General features: G+C 47.5%; 1 protein-coding gene across 2 annotated transcripts in view; it reads right to left on the reverse strand.

The window, feature by feature from the left end:
- The window catches only part of qsm (Zona pelucida superfamily protein qsm), a 268,022-nt gene extending 257,263 nt beyond the window's left edge, over positions 1–10,759 (reverse strand). The window contains exon 1 of one of the 2 annotated variants that reach the window (XM_055071342.2): positions 10,187–10,759. In XM_055071342.2, the coding sequence (XP_054927317.1) occupies positions 10,187–10,277 (91 nt within the window). In that variant the 5' untranslated portion in view covers positions 10,278–10,759. The remainder of the gene's footprint in view (positions 1–10,186) is intronic. The other variant, XM_050179296.3, reaches the window with a different exon arrangement.
- Between the last annotated feature and the right edge of the window lie 5,932 nt (positions 10,760–16,691).

Below are 16,691 nucleotides of genomic sequence, written 5' to 3' on the forward strand. Positions count from 1 at the left end.
CTTTCCAAGGCTCGAAGTACCACTTAGGTAACGCGCATTCTGTCATGTTCCTGTTCAGTATGCACGGTCATAATTTGTCGCCGTATGTAATATTTTTAGCACATACTCGGGCGCGAGCGAAACGAGGAAGAGAGAAACCGAAAGAAAGAAACATCTTCATTTGCATATTGGCAAGCATATGTCCGCTCACGGGCAGCGCACTTCCCCTCCTTCTGCATGCCATTCGATCGAGAACGCAAACCGCTCGCCGCGCTGGATGAATGTTAGTACACATGTGTTAATACCGCACCGACGCGCACGACTCCAATTAAACAAGCCCGTACGTCGCGTCGGTCGCTGCAGCTCGACCGATGCGACCTGGATAATCAGTTTAGCAGCAAAACCGGGTCGGCGGACCCAAACCCAGGGCGCACGCGATGATGCTGCAAGGAACTAATTGGCGGAGTGCATTCTTTCTCAGCCATCCAATTCCTGCCTCGTAGAACACCCACCGAGCATGCATATGCGTAAAAGCCAGTGGCGCTGTGCAAAGAGCGGCCGAGTTTAAGTGCCCCACATTGTCGCTCGAAACCGCAGACGCCCACCCAAACATCCGTATCTGAGAAGAAGGCGTGCATGGCCGAAGCACTCGCACAGAGTTACATTCAATGGCGAGGATGGTGTAACAGAGAAAAAGAATGAGCAGAAACGATGGGAGGATGATGGTCAGTCAAGCGAAAGTGTTCCCGTAGATGTGCTGAGATGTGCTGCTGGAAAACTTGTAGGTCAGCTCTGTCGCCTAAATGCTGTTGGGCGTTGATGCTACGTCGCAGCGCACTAAGCAGGCACTAAGCACTTGTCAGCCTCATCGTGTGACCAGAAGCGAGACACGTTGACGTATTCATTTTCCGTGCGTATACGGTCATACGATCAGATATACGGGGGCAGCGTCTCGTGAAGCGCCGTTGCCTTTGCGTAACAGAACTCAACATTCACCAAAGATGTCGTAGTGTATGGATCTGGCACCAAAAGCAGGATATATGAGCGTTTTCGCATTCCGTCACCATCGAAATGCAACAACCGCAGCCGAGAGTCGAACACAGTTTTCATGGCGAGCAGGAGAAAACCCAAACTCTCAGGTCACCACGAGGTAACAACAAACACGCGCCGCAATCTGCGTTTAACACCATCTAATAAGGCTGCTTTAGTTAGCCGATCCAGCAAAAACCAATCTGCACTTCCCGTAACGCTTCACTGTACGTGATCGAAGAATGAATGCAAAACGACCACAGCACTGAACTTGGCAGCGGTACGCATCGTTAATGCAGAGACGCGCGTGTGCGGACGCGCCGGTACACCTTTGGTTCCAAACTGCGGCACTCGCTCCGTTTATTATTCTTTCTTCACGTGAACTTGCCCGCTCGTCGAGTGTACGTTAGTGGAAGTTAAAAAAGAGTAAGGAGGAAAAGTCCCAGGTTCTATAAAACACACGATAAAAGGGAACGCGCATCAACAGCTATATTCAGGAGCTCCGTACCTTACCCGGAATCCATGATTCAATCAGCGGCATTCGAGGCCTCGCAACCATTTCCCACAGACCGTTCTTTCCTGCTGCTGCTGCTGCTGGGACGCAAGCGTGAGCCTCTGATAGGGTAATTTAATTTTCAGAGCAGGAGCGGAACGCAATCTACATGTATCACTTACACACACATATCCTCTGCAGGACTTAGTAGCAGTACGAAGTCGCCGGCGATGCTCGAACATCAAGCAAGAAAGCGCAAATCGTGAGGGCTAGGGGCCTCAGCGTTACTCATGTTGGCCGGCGTTCATGTTGCGAAGTCTGGAGGGACGAAAGAGTGAACGTGAAAACCGCCTCTGCTGGCTTCTCGCGAGTCGCCACTGCTATAAGGTTACATTGGCTGTAAGGTCCGCTCTATGACGTCATAATGAGGTTGCGAAGGTTTTGCATTGCAAACTATGACGACACGGTCATTCAGCAGCAGAGTAGACTTTGTGCTGCTGTGTTTCTGAATTGATAATCAGTGTTAGTGTGGCTTTATTGTACTTATGTGCCTAAACTTTTTGCTGCTGCATTTCTGGGATGACCTTCAGTTGAGTGTGGTTTCAAGGGATTTTTTTTTCACATCAGTGGCTTTTATTATTTGCGCATCTCTATCTGAAAAGGAGTAGCTGGCACCAAATAATGGCGCCAACGTCTCCTAAGTACGGTATAAAAATTATAATAGTAATAATAATAATTAAAGTCAGCTGATCTGCAGGTGAGTCGTCGCGACAGTCTGACTTTTCTCAACCGCGACGCAACAGGCGTTCTCCACACCCTTGCGTCACATTATCACTGTTTGCCACTACTATTGAGATGAGAGATGAGCGCTTAAAGCACCGTAGCTCGGCTTCGATACGCTTATCGCGGAGCGCTCCTCAGAGCACTCTACCGAAGTGCGGTCCCTTTCCTTTCTTCGCAGCGTCACAAAAGGTGGCAGAAATATAACTCTCATTAGTCAAGCTGTGCCGAAACTCGCCTGCATATGAAATTAGTCTGCTCAGTTTAAGTGCGTTGATTCTGCTAGTTAAAACATTTACCACGCATGCTCGAAAGAAATTGCAGGGAGCGGACCTGCACAACGTTACTGAGGGGGCAAGGGAAGCAAAATAATAATAATAATAATAATAATAATAATAATAATAATAATAATAATAATAATAATAAAGAAATGAAGTGAAAATCGCTGGCGTTGGAGCGTCGACCAAAAACGCCTGAGTCAATTGTATAGGTATACTCGATATCACTTCTGCAATTTCGAGCCTTTCGCAGCTTCGCCCGAAGCAATAACGACAGTAGCGCACTCGTGAAAACAGGCATCGAAGCGAAAGCTGAAAACAAGGGACAAGAAATGGCGAAATGTAGTTTTTGTTCCTCTATTGCATTATTTTTTTTTTTCACTGACACGAATATGAGAGATGGCCTGCGCGATAGGAGCGGGCAAACGCGGGTGAACGGGCAAAGGGTGCTCAGCGCGGCTGCAGTGCGTACGCGCGCGACTCAACGCGCCAAGCCTCCCACCGCGGCCTCCGCGAAGAACCGAGGCTCTGGAACCGTCCCTTAAAAGCGTGGATATCAAAACTGGCGCGGCGCAGAAAAGGCGAGGAGTCCCGCCGGGCGTCATCAATCACTGCGAAAACGACGACGAAGAAGAAGAAGCGGAGGAGGGCAGCGCGTTCTTGCCGAGGTCTCGTCGGGCCTTTCGCTTTGCTCGTTCGCCGATGGCTGCGGCGAAAGATTCGGGGACGAGGACTAGTAACGGCCGCCCACTACTTTCCGGGTCAGCGGGGCCGGCAGACAAGCGTGAAGCCGCGCTGCCGCCGGCGCGGTCTAGCGCGCGTGTGCGCGCTGCAATTGCGCGAAGGGAGGCGTCGGCGATTCAACACGCGCTGTGCGGCGGCACACTGCGCTGCTCGCATGCGCGTGTCTTTGAGTACGCAACGGGCCACGCGTCGAAGGCCCCCTTTCGCGGGGACAGGCGTCGTCACGGGAGTGCGAAGGATGCAGGCGTTTGAAGCGCCGAGATTGAGGCGTGGTAACGGGCTCGTTGGTTGGTTTGGCAAGCGTCTGAGTTCTAACGCAAGAAATGTTCAGTTCATCTGCGCCTGTGTCGAAGCGACTTCCCCCGTTGACTTGTGCTGCATATCTGGATTGCTAAAGACGGAGCACAACGTGAAACATGCGGGTTGCAATGTGGGCTTGTTGGTAATGCATCTTCAAGGGGGGTATGGTAGCGCGATTCAAAGACGGGACAAAAGAAGACACAACGGGACACACACAGCGCTGTGTGTGTCCCTTTGTGTCTTCTTTTGTCCCGTCTTTGAATCGCGCTACCATACCCCCCTTGTGAAACATGCGCTCGAAATATCCCTATGATGCTGACAAAGCAGAGCCAGGGAACGCATAGATATATTTTTTTCTTTATTCAAGTCCAGGAATAATTATGAATGAGAGTTTAATCTGCGATAAGCTTCACATTCTTATGAACGCCAAACGGAAAACCGCGGTGCGATAAGCAGACAACTCGCCACCTGTGGAAGCCGAACCCACATCCTTCGCGCGTGACGCGTGCGATGCGATACCAACTGAGCTGCGGCAGCGGCTGTCATTCCGTTTGTTTTATAGGGTATTCGTGAGCATACAATACACGAAACATACATGTAGCCCTTGTAGTGTTAGCGAGCGCCGCTCCCGACCATGGCGGCGGACGGAGTACTTGTTCCACATCCTCTACCACGCATCCACCAACATATTCAACGCCAGCTGCACCTGACCTACCTACGTACTTGCGATCCTATGGGTCCTTCCGTTTCATTAATGTTGTGTCAGCTTCAAGATGTTTATCCATATCTCATTTTATTATTACATTTACCACTTATACTGCGGACTCAAGGACCAACCAGGATGGGCACAATAATGGAACAGATAACACGTAGTCAGGAAATAAACAATGAGCAGCGATTTTTTGGGGAAATGTTCGCGGTAAGCAAGTCCGGTCATGGAATTGGCAAAAAAAATGGTAAAAGAAAAAGTTATATGTGTAAGTTGATACAAAGTATGCTGTTAGTGCATTTTATAGTGGTTTCTGTTCTGTCCAATGGTGTAAGTCATTAAAAGTAACAAAAATAGTGAAAGTTCAATTGTTAGTTCTTTATTATTAAGCATACGAAGGAAACATTATCTCAGTTCTTTTTTTTTTTTCCTACTTCGAGAACCTCATTTCATAGCATTGGCATTTGTACATTCAGATGCAGTATCAAATTGCAGCCGAGCCGCCTGACCGTTCACGCTGAGACTCCGTCCCGTACAGCAAAGGAGAAAGAAAATTTTAAAGCCTGAATAAATGTTTCTGGCAAGCGGTGTGCCACGCAAGACGTCGACAGCGGTTCTTTATACAGTAACTCATTTAAGATAAATGGGAACGACACGTCAGCCACATCCGCGGACTTTCCGAAAGAGGCTATACAGGAGCAGAGCACGAGAGGTGCGCGCATTCAACCGCTTCGAAGCGTTATGCAACGGAAATAGTGTTTGTCAGCGACAGCTGGCGCGCCACCGAATCCACCGCGTTTGTGGTTTAGCAGCCAGGCGCTGACAGGACCCGTCCGCTAAATACGCCCAATCTCAGAAGCAAACAGCCTTGCTGCGAAGGTTACCGGCATATTAGGCGGTGTGCAAGAGCAACAACATCTTAAGACCGCGGGTCCATGGTGTTAAGCAACGCTTAGAACGTAGAACGGAAAGCTACCAGCAAAAACAACAGGCTTTGCAAGCTTATGAATAAGCGATAACCGGGATGAAGATGGAGATTGGAAGCCGAGAGTACCTCAAATTATAATGTAGAAAATAGAAATGACATTTTAAAAATGCGCGTTTAATAACGCCATTTTATTATGCAGAACTGCACAGTGCTCGGGCGAAGTGGGGCGCCTGTCGAGACTTCCGAATACTTTCGATCACCTGCAACCCTCGCGTTCGCGATAAAACATTACCTCTCAACCGAACGCTACAAACACGACTGATAGTATAATAATAATAATAATAATAATAATAATAATAATAATAATAATAATAATAATAATGGGGAATACGGAGAAATTAAACTTAATCGCAGCGCTTCGGCTATATACGTTCAAACAACAAAAGAAGTTGTTGGCAACAGCAAATGCCCAGAGCAATAAAAGCATGACGCGAGACTGAATTTTTTTGAAAATGCATGTACTATAGTACCCTAAACTTCCGCATCCCGGCTCCGCCATCGCTGACAGGGGATAGAGGCGTTAAAGAAGCGCTTGCATAATAGCCACGCGGACCCTCCCGGAAACGCGCGTAAAAATGACTCGCTCGACGACGCGCGTGCACGAAGGAAGAAGAAAAAAGAAAAAGAAAAGAAGGACCAAAGTCCCGGCGGCGACCGATGCTCTTTTCCGGCTTTGCTCCGACGAAGAACGTCGTTCGTGCGCACTGCATCCGTCTTCATCATGCGCCACTCGGGTCTAGCGGTGGCCCTCGGTGCCGTTATACGCCGCGTTGACCTAGTCCCGACGTCTCTCTCTTCCTCCGCTCTTCCTCGCTTCTCCACCTGCAAACTCGCTACGTAAAGTCATCCGGCGTGGCGGTTCGTTTGACGAGGACTCGCACATTCGTTAGGCTCCTTTCCTGCTGCGTCGCCGTAACACCGCCACGCACCGCGAGTGCGGGGAGCTCCGCCGGAGGTCAGCGCCGACGCTCGAGAGGAAGAGTAAACACAGCATCGCCGTGCGGGGCCGTATTGCCGGAACGCCCGCAGCCTGCGCATCCAGTAACGTCGTGTTTGTTGGGTTTAAAAATCAACGCGCATATTGCTGCAATTTCTCTTTAATACCAGTCGACCCAGTGACCGCTTTTATGTGTGATGTTATACTACGCGTAAGAGTACGCTTAGGGTTTCCACCATTTCTTTGTTTGTTTCTTTCTTTCTTTCTTTCTTTCTTTCTGTCTCCGTCTGTCTGTCTGCTTTTCTTTCTTTTTTCTTTCGTATTTAATTATTATATATGTGTTCAAGGAGATGTTGGCCCCTGTAGACGGCACCTGCTACTCCCGTTATCTTAATCGCAGATGTGCTCCAGAAGACGCGAAAGTTTCAGGCATAGAATGGAGATAACAATAGGGTGACAACAGTTCCAATGTTCACGTACACATTCACATACAACACTAACACAAAAAAAAATTTCCTGAGCAGTTCACATTTCATCTCTTTCCCCCAGCATAGGATAGCAAACTGCACCAACATCCATATCTCTCTCTCTCATCATCAGATTCATTTCGGCTGTACAGACTCATTCGAAAATTCACAGGTGACTTAACTGCTGCGACCATGAATTGGATTAGCGCCATGTAGCGTGGCTTCTGGTGAATTCCCAGCGCTCCAAAGTTTCGGTGACCTAGGAGGACACAGGCATCCTGCACCGCCTCGGAAAAAACAAAGGTGTTCGAGGAACCTCGTTACACGGTCCAAGCGCAACCCGTGCACGCACACTGGGACGTAGAAACCAAGACTGTAGACTATCATCAGCAGCATCCTATTCTTTATGTCCAATGCAGGACGAAGGCCTCTTCCAGCGATCTCCAATTGCCCCTGCCTTGCGCTGGCTGATTTCAGCATGCGCCTGCAAATTTCCTACAGTTTAGGAAATTTGCAGACTGTAGATTCAATGTGGCAAACATTTTGGCGAGTTGGCTTATCTCCATTTTGACAGGAGCAGCGCAACGCAGACGACCGCTAGCGCTTACGAAAATGACGCAGAAAGAGGGAATCACTGGCAGCGCCTTTGATTGGCTCGTTTCTGTCGTCTGTGGTGCGCTGTTTCATTTATTATTTTCCTTAAAAGCCTGTAGACATTACATAAGGATGAGTAAATTTCATCTACGTGACGTATACTACTGTATACGTATTAAAATAAACCATAAGAAATGGAGAGGAAAAAAGAACCAGAAAGACAAAATACATTACAAAATGTGCTGGACTGGATCGGTATGGTAAATTGCGAAGAAAGAAGAAGGAAAAAGAAAATGAGCGTTGGAGTATAGGGCAAGAGTACATGTTCCGGAAGTTTGGGCAAGATGGTTATTTATGTATGCCCTGAACGACTAGCGGTCAATGCATGAAGCTGTGTTTTCTGGAAAGCTATTCCAGAGGAAGATAGCACCCGCAAAAAATTCAACGCAGATGCCTTGGCGTTTAATGTAGATGTCCGACTTTCAGAATTATATTTATACGTTATCAGCATTCCATGCAATGGCGACTAAAGAAATGAAAACGAACCGAATATCAAGCCTGCGCATAGCTCGCAGACTGGCGCGGTCGCCTTTAGCCGCATTTGTGTACTGGATACAAACAGCGGCTGGAAAAAAATACTTGGCGGCCGTTACTTCCAGCATACAGACAAGGCCGCACAAAAGGCAGCGCTTTATGAACATAGACAACACTTATCTATGCGGCGTTCGTAGAACTCTCACTGTCTACGTTACCTTCCTCGTGTACCCTACCTTAAGTATAGACGTCAAACAGGCACGTGCTACAGACATCCAAGAGAAAAAAATAGATAATTGAAAGTGTAAGACCGTGAAGTCATATGCTGTTCATTACAGCCACATCGATTTACTGTGCTATGAGTGAGTACGGTCAGTACGTGACTTGTACAAATCGTCTGCAGAGTCTCTAGGACTCATAAGAAATTGTTTCTACGCTTTTATAGACTAGAAAGACAATCTAACTCTAATTAATGCGCACCGCGTGTTTATCTGCAGTACATTTTCTACCCCCACTGCGTTTCCCATCAACACGTGCCTTCTTTGTATGCTGCGACAACGTCGAATTGTGGGGTGATGCGACAGTTTGAGCGCTACTCATTACAGATGCTCCCGAATTAAAGAACCGGGATACATAATGCTGTCAACTAGTTCATCGCATACATTCTCGAAATTAGTGCAGATATGAGCTAGAAGTATTGCTGTAACGAATTTAGCGCAAGCGTTATTTTCCTTACCGTATGGGAGCGTAAGTTTACACAGGTATCATGAATCAACCGTTAAGCCACGTAATACGTTGTGTATGGTAATCATTCACAAGTGGTGCATGCAATAAGCACAAAATTTCACAACGTTGCCTTGGTTATCTCTGTTTCACATCACGAAAAACGGCGCAATGAAATTGCTGAGGAAAGTTCTAACAAAAATTCGATGATGCTTCTTGTGGCAGGCTTTTAGTTAGGATGAAGAGTGTTGCTAGCTGTAGGCGGACCTAGCCTTGCAAAATATGCAGACGACTGATCCGCCCTAGCGCCATGTGATCACGCGCAGTAAAGTAGCACCTGATAAGTGACGCCTCATGACCCGTCACAACAAATACAGGGAAGACAGACGGCGAGGACGGATTCGAACCGCGCAACATCCAGTGCGCGCCATCCACCTCACCTTGCCCTACCAGCCTGCCAACACAGCCTTCTCACCATTCGCACTCCATTTCTGTATCGTAGAGGAACTTGAGGATACGCCGAAACACCTCCCTTCTAAATATTCAGCGTCCTGGCGGACACAAAGTGTCATATGCGCTTGTATGAGCTGCCATTGTACGCTTGAGTCCATCTGTTAACACTTTAGTTAGAAGAAAAGAACATATGACCGCAATATGTAAAGAAAAATAATGAATGAAGGAGTCACATGAACATATGCGTGTCGCCTTCATTTTCTGCGTGTGACAATGGATTACATTAAACCTCGTACACAGCTTAACTATCTAAATAACACTAAAGAAGGTCAGGTAAAGTTAAACTTCCTCTACTATCCCTAATTTAACACGCTAAACAAGGCCGTTACGTCGGGAGGCCGCGCGAGACGACCCAATGTGCCGCTACATAAACAAAGGAAGAAGGAGAGGGGACAATAATGACGCCAGGTCAGGTGTATGAAAATGGGCCAGCGCGTGTCCTATTGCGAGTACCTAAAACAACCATGCGGCAATCGTCCGTCAGTATACAATCGCTTCCGTAAAAACGTCAAAACGTTACACCAGTTCTTACCGGCGTTTTCCCGCGTATGCTTTTAATGATAACACGTTTACGTGGACCGTCACTCACACACACCAACTCTTTACCACATTACGTGGGAGTGCACGCTACAGAACATAGAACACCATGACACGAACACCACTAGGGAGCAATGAGAGGCACTGCTGTCCAGCTCAAGCAGATCCAGAGAGCTGAGAAGATTGCAAGAACCAGCGGAGCCCTGGACTAGGGGCCTCGACCATAAGCGCTTATTCTGATTATTCTTTTAATAAAGTTTATCTATCTATCTCTTGATGCGGACTGCCTCGTGAAGCAACGAGCAGCAGTGACGCGGTTGACGATGCAATACAAACTAAAGCAATGGGCCTGAGCAAGATTTTATCAAAGTAGACACGACCGATGAGTTGGTCTCGATAAAATAAAAAGCAAAGACAGCTGGGATTGAAACAGGTTCGCGTCACCGCGCCATGGAAAATAGTGTGCCAGAAAATACTTGGAATAAAGATTATTCTGTGGTATTGCATCGTACGGGGCAAAACCGTACACAGTGGCAGAATAAGCGAAATCAAAGTGCACGGCCGCATACAAAGAAGCTCACCTTCAACAGCCGAGCCGGCGGCGTATCCGGAGGTCCACGCGACCACCACAAGCAGCACGGCTACGGTAACCCGGCGAGTACACTCCATCATTTCTTTTCCTCTTTCTTTTTTTTTTCTTTTTCAGCAATACACTTGAACTTCGGCGATGACACACACGAACAACGTGGCGGCAGCGTCAAATTCCGGGGGACAAGAGCGACAACACGCGAAAACCACCAGTCGGGCCGAAGCTCATGGCACACGAAACCGAGTCACGCGGTCAGAGGCACACTGATCAGCTGGCCGCACACCGCAATGGGCAAACGCACACACACGCCTCGGTAACCACCGAGCGACCGCACGCGCACGGCCGCCTGTGGTCTTGAAAAGAGTGTCGAGGCGCACGCCGTGTCCTCTGTGGACAACGCGAGCAAAGCGACAACCGAAGAGCGCGGTGCGCGCGACACGCCAGCTGGCCGTCCGGCGAGTCAACTGCTCGCTGGCCGCTCTCGGAAGACGCAGCGAGCGGCCGGAGTAGTCGGTGGGAGCACCAACGGCGGTGCGACCACGCGAACCAAAGCGGGACTGTGCGAGAGGGCGAGGAGGCGAAAAGTAAGCGGGGTGGGAGGGTAAACGGGGGATGGCTACGGCTGGGACCGGTCGAAACTCAAGGGCGCCTGCGTCTGCGGAACGGCACGAGATGCCCTTTCAGATCAGTGGCGCCATCATTTGAATGGCGGCTGCACTGGCTGAACAGGCTCATTCGAGATCACTTATTCGTGACCGGTCCAAAGAGGGATGAGATTTGTGGGAGGCGATCTCGTCTTGGGTGGGTGCGGCTACGTTCGATACACAGTGTGTCTGAGGCGATACGAAGGCTTATCGCTGACGCAAATAAGCAATTGCAAGTTCTCGCGAGTACCCGCGCGGTTACATGGTCTTTACAACCACACTAACCCGTAGATTCTCAAGCGAAATTAACCTGTAGCTGCCACCGCTAGTAGTGGAGAACAAATAAGTAAAATAAGTACATTTTTATTCGCTTTCTCTCTTTTATGTTTGTGTGTGTTCAAGCACATCACACAATGTGACTGATGACGTTCTAAACAAATGAAGTTATTTAATAACTACAACAGTATGGTAAGTTTGGTAATTGAAGAGCTCGCCATTCCAAAATGGTAGCAAGAAACACGAGAAAAAAAATGCTATACGAGAGAACAATATAGTACTGATAATTTTTAAATAAAAGCTCTCGCAATCGCTTGGAGTGTAAATGCATTACATAGGCTCTACAAAAATTTAATAATGATATTATGTTGCACATCTATGCAAATCGTGCGTAAAGAAAAGTCAGCGCATTACATGTGACAAGTATAAGCAGTCTCCACTCATGTTTAAACTGGTTAGTCCAGAGGAAAGCACATAAAAAGTCATTAACGCAGAAAAATCATTATGATAATAATTATGATAATCATTAGTCTAGAGGAGAGCGCATAAAAAGTCTAACGCAGTAATATCATTATGATAATAAATTAAGACAAATTAATTCAAGATATAAGGAGTAGCCGGCGCCTTAAATTGTGCGTCAACATCTCTTTATATCATATCAATAAAAAAGGACAAAATTTAAAAAACGCACCTTAGCAAAAAATAAAATGTCAACGACACGAGAAAGTCATTACGGCGTTGCGATAAAATTAGATTTACGTCACTCAAATAGGATTATTCACAAGGAACTAATCAGGTGACTTTTTCCAAGAAAATCGCTCACGGCTTTTGTACCCTATCTTTGTTTATAGGGACCGGAGCAGAATCCGCATCGTTTCTTACCAATAGGGGACGCCTATCCAAGACTCCAAGACAATATCGAAGCGTCTCACGATGTTGAAAATTACGCTCATAAAATGACAGTGTGCTCCACAGAACCTTCCGGAGTGGTACAACGTGTGCATTCGGAGGAGGGCCTTTTCCGTATACATGATACAAAAGCTGGGGTGTGTACACCACTTCAAGACGTAGACAGCGTAAGAGTTAGTCTAAAGCCCATTGCATCTAAAGAAACGTTTCTACAAAAGAGACGATTTTGCTCTCTCCGCAGAATTTCTTTCTGTGTCCTAGCAACAAATGCACTCGGCACCCTAACAATGAATGGTTTGAATGGTTTATTTCATCATCAGTTCAGCATACATATCCAGTGGTACAGCGGGAAGGGGTGGCGAAAAGGCAACTGAATGCCTGACAATGCGCCAGTCCCCGCCCAGACCAAATGAAATCATGGCTACATGCGAATAAAGCTCTCAAGTCACTTCACTCCAACACATCAAAGGTGCGCAGTGTATAACTCCAATCAGGAGGAATTGTTCACTGCAGAAAAACTAGAAATAAAAAAGAAAGGTTAAGCGTTCTTAATTACCCCGTAATACACTGGCTTCGGCTGTATTGCCAAGGCTGTCGTCTCGTACAAATCACACAGATAGATTTAGCTGTGCCAGACGCTTGTGCATGCGCTTGATCTTGAAAAATACTGTTATGATATCAGTTTTAAATACATATTTTATCTTGCCGATTGAATCTTACAAGTTATTTGATCAATCATTAGTGTTCAAGAGAGACTAAGGAAAGGGGAAAGGCAGGGAAGTTAACCAGAGGGGAAGATCCGGTTTGCTACCCTACGCAGGGGAAAGAGGGGAGGGGGAAATAAAGTGATAACAAAGTAGAGATAAAGAAAGGAAGGAGCATAGACATACAATCACAGTCGGTCACTGTCGCTGCATACTGTCACCACACAGCACAGTAGCACTTCCAGCCCTATGAACATCTGTTCATGCCACCTCCGCTTATCCAATTCTGTTGCCCTTAAAAACTGCAACAATGCCCTCGTCGCCCTCTGCTGCGATGGGTTGTAATGGCGGCATTTTAAAATAAGTTCCTCTGTTAGAGGTGTTCGGTCAAAGCGCGCTATCGCGTTTGCGAGCGATCATCTCTGTAAATTATAGCGAGGACAGTCACAGAGAAGGTGCTGAATAGTCTCCTCGTCACCACAGTCATCACACGAGCCGTCGTCGGCCCATCCGATTCAGAAAGCAAAAGACTTGGTGAACGCCACCCCTAGCCATATTCGACAAAGCAGGGTAGCTTTGCGACGGCAGAGTCCAGCTGGAATGTAAAGGCGTAGAGACAAGTCTAGGTTGTGCAGCCGGTTGTTTTGAAAACTTCCTGCATTCCACAAGGAGAACATCATATTACGGCTGAGCATTCGAAGTTTTCTAGCGGCATCTGTCCTTGATAATGGTATCGGCTCCTCTTCGTCGCGTTGAAGAGCCGACCTAGCAATGTTATCGGCGTGTTCGCTCCCTGTGACGCCGCAGTGACTTGGAAGCCATTGAAATGTCACGTGGTGTCCTTTCTCAGTTAAGGTATGGATTAGTTCTCTAATCTCGAATGCCAGTTGTTCGTGTGGTCCACGCCGCAGGGCTGATAGCAAAGACTGCAGTGCTGCCTTCGAGTCACTGAAAATTGACCATCTTCGAGGTTGTTCTTGGCTGACGAGACGAAGTGCCGTGCGAAGAGCTGCAAGTTCCGCAGCCATCGGTGTCGTTGAGTGACATGTCTTGAAACTGATGGTGGTGGCTTTCGCTGGGAAAACCACGGCTCCAGAGGAACACTGGAGAGTGTCCGATCCATCAGTATAAGTATGTACGTGGTCGGCGTACTTCTCGTGCAAAAGGGGCAGAGTTAGTTGTTTAAGAGTAGGTGATGACAGCTCAGATTTTTTCCTGATTCTTGGTATAGTGAGGTGCTCTGCAGGTCGAGTCAAATACCATGGGGGAATCGATGGCTTTCTCATCTTTCTCAGGAAGAATGGCCTGCGCTTCCGAGCCCGCAACTTCCCACAGAACCACAGGTTGTCAAAGCCGCTCGGGAGCCTACTCCTGCCGCTGATGACACGCCCAAAGCAGATCGTCAAGTCATTTCAATGCTGCGTCCCCTCATAGATGCCATTCGAGTGATTCTGTCGAACCTTGGAACCACGTCTGCTCGAAGTGCGCTGAAAGTACTGGACGCCTTAAGCCCAGTGCTTGAGTCTCTCGAATAGAGACTTGGCCAACCATCGCCCATCCTTTCGAGAAAAAGTCAAGGCAGCGTCAACCATCCAGTGGAACGCAAGAGGACTAAAGTCACACCTTTAAGACTTTCGTCAGTATATATATACTAATTTGTTTCCAATCATTGTCATATGTGAGCCGAACGTGTCAAAACCAGTCAGATTATCGGGATACGAAGCTGTTATATCCTCAACAACTGAGGCATGCAGCAAAGTCATCGTTTTTATTCGTCGAGAACTGACCTATGTTCGCCAGCCGATTCCGCCTCATGAAAACAATCAATATATTTACCTAACAATTAAAAAGGGCAAACTCATGTTTACACTTGTAGGCGTTTATATATCGCCTTCAAGTAATTTTGATCCCAAAATATTAACGAACGTCTTTTCGGTAAGCCTTGCTCCATATGTCATCATCAGAGATTTCAATGTGCATCATATGGCATGGGGAAGCACAAGGACAAATGCAAGAGGGCAAGGACTTGCAAACCTCGCCTGCAACCACGGCCTTTCATTCCTGAATGACGGCAGCCCATGATTTATACGAGGCGTGAATTATGGCAGCTGTCTTGGCCTAGCTTTCGTCTCCAGCTCGTTCACAAGACGTGTTAAATGGTTTTCGGATATCGAGACACACGGGAGTGATCACATTCCTACGTACCTTGTCATCAAAGGAATGTCCAGGTCCTTCCCATGGAACACATTAATTGACTGGACTAATTTTACTTTTACCATGGAAGGTGCTTGTGGGGAGGGCTTGTACTCTGGATTAGAGGAAACAATCAAGTCTGTAATACGAGACGCCACGCGCACGGTCACGGTTTCATCGAAGCACACGGAATTGGATATAGAGTTGGGGCGACTTCATGCGCTCCATCGTCGTGCGGAGCAGCGTTACCGGCGTACAAAATCTATCGAAGCCCTTAGGACAGCCAAACGACTACAAAAGAAAATTAAACGTCACATGGATAGATTGGCCACTCGATGTTGGACAATGTTTTGCCAGTCACTAGACCCCCAAAAGCCACTTTCCCACATCTGGAGAACCATTCGTGGTCTGCGTTCCCTCCCTGAACAACGCTTCCCATTCAAAGCGCTGGCGGCCATCCAGGGGCGACCAGAGGCTGATGTTGCAGAAGACTTTTGTGCAAGGATAGTTGACCAAGAAACCGGTCCAGGCTTTCCAACCCCCAGTCACATCCCTGTTTCACGTGACTGCCGCATGGATCTTCCTTTCATAATGGAGGAACTAGAAGCGGCTCTTGCTCTATGCAGGCGTTCTTCATCCCCGGGACCAGATGGAATATCCTACCGCACCTTGAACAACCTGAGTGATGGCGCACGGAGAGAACTGTTACATATATAAAACGTATCTTGGCAAGATGGCATGGTACCTGAAGAATGAAAGACAAGCCGCTTGGTCCCTCTCTTGAAGCAAGGCAAGTCGCTACTTGAACTCACCTCAAACCGCCCAATAGCGCTGGCCAGCAGTGTGGGAAATACAATGGAAAAGATTATCCTTGCCCACTTGGAGTGGTACCTGGAGCACTACAACCTGTTACCAAATTGCATGGCTGGTTTTCGTCGATATCGCTCATCAGTAGACAATGTTGTTGATCTCCCTGCGTATGTACAGCATCAAAAGTCACGCAAAAGATTATCTGCAGCTTTGTTCTTGGATGTCAAGGTGGCATACGATAACGTATCTCACGAGGCTATCCTCGATGCTCTTGAGATGGTTGGCCTAGATGGTCGAGTTTTCCAACGAATTTCTCATTACCTTTTCATGAGATCTTTCTTTGTGTGTACCGGCGATGGTAAAACCGCACGACTCTACACCTACCCAGGTGTTGCTCAAGACGGTCTACTAAGCCCTACCCTATTTAACCTCCCACTCATTGGTCTCGTTGATCATCTGCCAGCAGCAATCAAGATATCAATGTACGCAGACGACATATGTATATGGACTTCCGGTGTGACACGTCCTCAGATACGTGCAATACTTCAAGAAGCTGCTACTCTAACAGCTATAACCTCCGCAACCAAGGTCTTGAAATCTCGTCAGACAAATGTGCACTGATGGCATTCACTCGCAAACCAATGACACCCTATGCCCTCTCAATAAATGGCCAGATAATTTATTATGAGAAGACTCACAGATTTCTTGGGATAATCATTGATAGAGATCTCTCATGGAGCCCACACGTGACCTACTTGAAACAGTGTCTGACAGCAATCTCCCAGCTTTTCAAGTTTCTGGGCGGAAAGACTTGGGGAATGTCAGTGCATGAAATGTTGGAATTGTACAGGGCTCTTTTTCTGGGCTTCTTGAAATACAGTTTGCCCACACTGACCAACACTTGCCAGACGAATCTTCGTGCTCTACATGCTATTCGAGTTGGGCTCTCAGGGTTTGTCTT

Source organism: Dermacentor andersoni, chromosome 5, assembly GCF_023375885.2.
Source record: "Dermacentor andersoni chromosome 5, qqDerAnde1_hic_scaffold, whole genome shotgun sequence".
In the NCBI taxonomy this organism is placed as follows: Eukaryota; Metazoa; Arthropoda; class Arachnida; order Ixodida; family Ixodidae; genus Dermacentor; species Dermacentor andersoni.